We start from the raw sequence: 5,449 nt of genomic DNA, 5'->3' as shown, positions 1-5,449 counted from the left end.
AGCATTTAAAAGCAATTTCAACGATCAAAAATAGCTTAAAAACACTTCTGTTAGCTATAAACAGTTCAAAACAATTTCATAAAATATCATATAATATACCATTAGAAGCGTCTCGAAAAGACGAATCCAACGGCACCAAAATCGCCCAATTCTGAGCTGCCACGCGCCCTCACGCGCCCCGAGAAGGTGTCCCACGCGCCGCCACGCGCACACGCGCTGTCAGGCGCGTGTCAGACCTCCCCCACGCGCGCCCACGCGCCCCTGACCCCTGTGCTGACATCATCTGATGACGTCAGCATGACGTCAGCATGACGTCACCAGCGCGTGTCTTCCACGCGCCGCGCGTGGCACGCCAGCGCGTGAGCCCCACGCGCGCGTGGTTGACGCGTGGTCCTTCGCCTGTTTACGTCAGTCGCTGTTTTTTTCGATTGCCGTGCTGTCAGACTGTTGTTCCTTGTCTCACCTGATCTGTGTCTCTCTTTCCGTGCATTCAACAGACATAACAGCAGATATATTGCAGATAATATACATATACAAACTTACAATTTATATATATGATTATTTAATTACGAATTTTAATTGCAACAACTTCAAAAATTCATAATAAAAAATCTATACATCCTAAAATTATGAAAAAAATACCCAGACGATCTACAACACTTGTAGAACCCAGATCAACATTCAAAATTATTATGAGAAACGATTTCTCATCAGACAAAATTAATCCATGATATAACTTGTAAAAATCATAATTAATTCACAAGCACATAAAATTCTGAAATTTTTACCACAGATCTATATGCATACAACCTATGCTTTGATACCATTGTTGGATTTTTAAATGCAGCGGGGCGTGGAAAAACACTTTTACACACACAAAATCCAAATAAAAGCATATAAATCGTGAATAAAAATTCGAGGGATCGAATCTAACCTTTTAAATTAATTCGGAGACAACGATCAGAGATCCTTAGCAGTTGCTCCTCAAGTGTGAAGCACTCCACCGGTATCCACCAAGAAAACGACTTTAGGAGGAGGAGGAGGTGGAGAGAATTTGGTTTTCTGAAACTTTTGGGTTTCTGGGGTTCAAATAAAATAGGGTCTATAATAGTGTATTTATAGGCAAAATTTTCAGCTGAAATTTTCCCTTAAATATTATTATTATTATCCCATTTATTATTCTTATTAATAATTAAAACACCTTTTAATTATTAATCCTTTTTCTAAACACTTTAGAAATAATTCTCTCTCTTGATTTAATTTCCAAAAATTGAATCCTTAATTAATAATATTAAGAACTTTTCTTAATTAATTTATAATCAATTAAATCTCATTTAATCAATTATTAAATTTGCAAATTAATTATTTATTTCACAAATAAATAATTATTAGCCATTATTAATTAATTCCTCCACCATAAAATCATTCTCTTTTTATGGTGTGACCCTGTAGGTTCAATATTAAGCCGGTAGTAGAAATAAATAATAATAAAACTATTTTATCATTATTTATATAAATTCTCTAATTTATTAAATATGATTAATTAATTAATCACATTTATTCTACATCGTGAGTGATGCTTCTCAACATATCGCGACTATCCGGATAATATGAATTCACTGCTTAGAATACCAAGAACCTGTCAGTGAATAGTTACCGTACAATAAACTCCTTCTACCCTATAATGTCCCGATTAAATACAAGGCATGGATCTCGTGTCAAGCCTATCTAATTCAATCACTTGCTTACCATCTATTATGCGTAGTTCTATGCAAATTAGAAACTCCTTTCTAATTTCATTTACTCTGGCCAGAGATTCCTGAACTAGCATAAGTGGATCAGCCTTGAACATTCGCTTCCTTCACTGGAAGGGGTAGATCCTTTATTGATCATACACTATCTTCGTGTACAAATTCCTATACCCAGAAGAGCCCTAATAATTGTCCCTGGAGACTAAGAACTAAACCAAAGCATAGTTCAGTGTACACAAGATGACTATGATGACCTCAAGTCTAAGGATACTTGTACAACTATCACTAAGCGAACAACTGCTGACACGTGAGTGAACTCCATCAGTTGTTCAGCTGGGCGAGTCATGTTCAGTGAACTTATTCCATAATAAGCACCTACATACTAGCTATAGTGTCACCACACAAATGTCTATGAGAACAGACATCCTTCATAATGAAGCAAGCATAGTATGTACCGATCTTTGCGGATTATTAATTACCAGTTAGTAATCCTATGACCAGGAACTATTTAAGTTTAGAGTTATCATCTTTTTAGGTCTCACTATTATGATCTCATCATAATCCATAAAAAGCTTTACTCTAAACTATGGTATATCTTATTTAAACACTTAAATAGATAAAGCCCGTAATAAAACAAAACAAGTCTTTATTAATATCAATGAAATCAAAACAGATTACATAAAAGTTATTCCTAAATCCTAATACATGATTGGACTTAGGACATATTCCTTTCACTACGTGGTTCAAATTGAGAGCCCATACAATTCCATTTTTGGAAGGCCATTCCTGTCAACCTTCGAAGTAGTGGAGTCTATACCTCACCTCAAGCTCAAGTTTCCAACTGAGAAAGGGGTAGGAGAAATGAGAGGCGATAAAAAAACTGCCCGAATTATAATATTGGAATACCTGGAGAAAGACCAGGACTATGAGAAGCCGGACGAAACCGGGAAGAGAAAAAGGGCCGAAGTAGAGATCATTGGAAGCAGAGAAACACTGAATATTGAGTTGGAAAAGTTTGGGGCCGATCTTTCAAGTCCGATCGCCAAACCCGCAACGGAAATCGAAGAGGTAGAGCTATACGCAGGCCATTCGGGAAAAATGGTTCGGATTGGAAAAAACATGGAATCAGATCTGAAGGAAAAGGTGATTGTTGTAATTCGGCAATACCATGATGTGTTCTCCTGGGGCCGGAAGACATGCCTGGTTTGGATCCAAAGACGGCTAAGCACTGCTTGAACGTACAACCCGAAGCCAAACCAGTAAAGCAGAAGAAGAGAACTTTTGCAGTCGAACGATAGAAGGTAATAGAGGCCGAAGTAGAAAAAATGTTAGAGGCCAAGTTCATAGAGGAAATTGAATACCCAGACTGGTTAGCCAACGTGGTGGTCGTCAAAAAATCAAACAGGAAGTGGAGGATATGCGTGGACTATACGAACCTTAATAAGGTATGCCCGAAAGACCATTACCCCCTGTCCAACATCGATCAACTGATAGACGCAACGGTTGGCTACCAGGTACTTAGTTTTTTGGATGCTTTTTCTGGCTATCATCAAATTGCCATGAATGATAAGGATGTGCACAAGACACTGTACATAACTCCGAAAAGGACCTATGTCTATATTAAGATGCCTTTCAGAAATGTTGGAGCCACATTCCAACAGATGGTGAACAAAGTATTTAAGGAACAGATCGGTCTGAACATGGAAGCATATGTGGACGACATGATTGTAAAGTCACTGTTCCAAGATCATGTTGAAGACTTGAAAGAGTGCTTCGAGATGCTCCGAAGAAACAACATGAGGATAGAGGCGAATCTTGAGAAGATCGAAGCAGTCATTAACATGGAAGCCCCTAAATGCATTAGAGACATCCAAAATCTGACCGACTGACTCGCCGCCCTTTGGCGTTTCATCTCCAGATCAGCCGAGAAGGCACTCCCTTTCTTTGCCGTGCTTATGGGGTCAAAGAATTTTGAGTGGGGGCCTGAATGTGAAAAGGCATTCGAAGAAGTGAAAGAATACCACATTAAGGCACCACTCTTAATGAGGCCTGATCCAAAAGAAACGCTTCAACTTTACCTAATTGTGTCCGACAGAACGCTAGGGGCAGTCCTTGTGAAAAATCATGAAGATAATCAACACCCTGTGTTCTATGTGTCTCATGTCCTAAAGAATGTAGAAACGAGATACCCCAACGCCAAAAAATTCGCATATGAGTTGGTTATGGCCTCCCGAAAATTGCGACACTACTTCCAAAGCCGAACAATTTAAGTTGTCAACAGTCAACCTTTAAAGAAGAGTTTGACAAAGCCCGAAGCTTCGGGAAGAGTGGTAGCCTGGTCCATCGAACTTGGGGAGTTCGATCTTGAATATGTTCCAGAACGACGATTAAGGCCCAAGCCTTGGCTGAATTTGTGGTCGAATACACATTTTCGGGGCCGCAGGATCTCAACCCAAATGAACAGCTTATTCGGACCCCCGGGAAATGGAAACTCTTTGCAGATAGATCGGTCGTTGGGAAAAAATGTGGGGCCGGCTTAATACTTTCCAGCCCCGAAGGGTTCGAGATATGTTAGGCTATAAGATTTGACTTTCCTCTGACAAATAATGAAGCAGAGAACAAAGCACTCCTTGCAGGAATGGAGTTGGCCCGAAGCCTTGAGGCGAAGCACCTGAGGGCCTTCAATGATTCTATGCTGGTAGTAAAGCACTTCTCAGGAGAATATGAGCAAAGGGATCCCCGGACGAAAGCTTATGCAGCCAAGGTAAAAGATGCTTCCTTGTATTTTGATACTTTTGAGCTAAGTCAAATTGGCAGGGAGAACAATGGACGGGAAGATGCCCTCTCCAGGCTAGCTTCGGCTGAGACTCAGAGCCTAACTGGTTCTATCTACCTCACCGAAGCCAAGACGCCTTCGATAAAGAAGAAAGAATGTCTGAAAATTCACCAAGGGGTCGATTGGATGACCCCATTAAGAAACTTTCTAGAGAAAGGTATCCTACCTCCAGACAGAAGGGAAGCACTAAAGGTAAAATACAGGGTATCGAGCTACACTATCATTAATGGAAGAATGTATCGCCGGTCTGTCAGCCAGCCCCTCCTCAGATGCTTAAATACCGAAGAACAACATCAAGCTCTTGAAGCAGTACACGAAGGAATTTGCGGAGAGCAATTGGCCGGTCGGTCCCTCGCCTTCAAAATCCTTCGTCAAGGGTTCTTTTGGCCAACTTTGAAAGCCGATGCCAGTGAATATGCCAAGAAGTGTGTACAATGTCAGTTGTTCGCCACAGTTTCGAAGCAACCCCCTGAAGAAATGACTTCAGTTCTCAGCCCTATTTAGTTCGCCATGTGGACTATTGACATAGTTGGAATTCTCCCAACAAGCATAAAACAAGCAAAATACTGCATAATTGCCATGGACTACATGACCAAATGGGTCGAAGCCCGACCATTGTCAGCTATAACCGAGGAAGCAGCTAAGAAGTTCTTCCTGGAGCAGATTATCCTCCGATTTGGGATTTCAAAGATTTGCATCTCTGATAATAGAACTCAATTTATCGGAAACAAGTTCCAAAATTTTCTGCACCACTTCGGCATTGAACAGAGATTCAGCTCAGTCGCCCACCCGCAAGGGAATGGGGCAATCGAAGCGGCAAACAAAATAATCTTTCAAGGAATAAAGAAGAGGCTGGGCGAAG

The 5,449-nt window shown here is 40.6% G+C and overlaps 1 protein-coding gene across 1 annotated transcript; it reads left to right on the top strand.

Moving 5' to 3' along the window:
- Window positions 1–4,389: 4,389 nt before the first annotated feature.
- Window positions 4,390–5,091, top strand: LOC141693346 (uncharacterized). Its single transcript, XM_074498421.1, has one exon. The coding sequence runs from the start codon at window positions 4,390–4,392 to the stop codon at window positions 5,089–5,091; it is 702 nt and encodes a 233-aa protein (XP_074354522.1).
- The last annotated feature ends 358 nt before the right edge of the window (window positions 5,092–5,449 follow it).

Source organism: Apium graveolens, chromosome 2 (assembly GCF_009905375.1).
Source record: "Apium graveolens cultivar Ventura chromosome 2, ASM990537v1, whole genome shotgun sequence".
Taxonomy (NCBI): domain Eukaryota; kingdom Viridiplantae; phylum Streptophyta; class Magnoliopsida; order Apiales; family Apiaceae; genus Apium; species Apium graveolens.
Note: the sequence above shows the minus strand (reverse complement) of the source record. Positions and strands in the feature narration are given on the sequence as shown.

What these genes read in the sequence shown, in the direction of transcription:
- LOC141693346 (XM_074498421.1), top strand. Translation starts at nt 4,390, where the DNA reads ATGGAGTTGGCCCGAAGCCTTGAGGCGAAGCACCTGAGGGCCTTCAAT.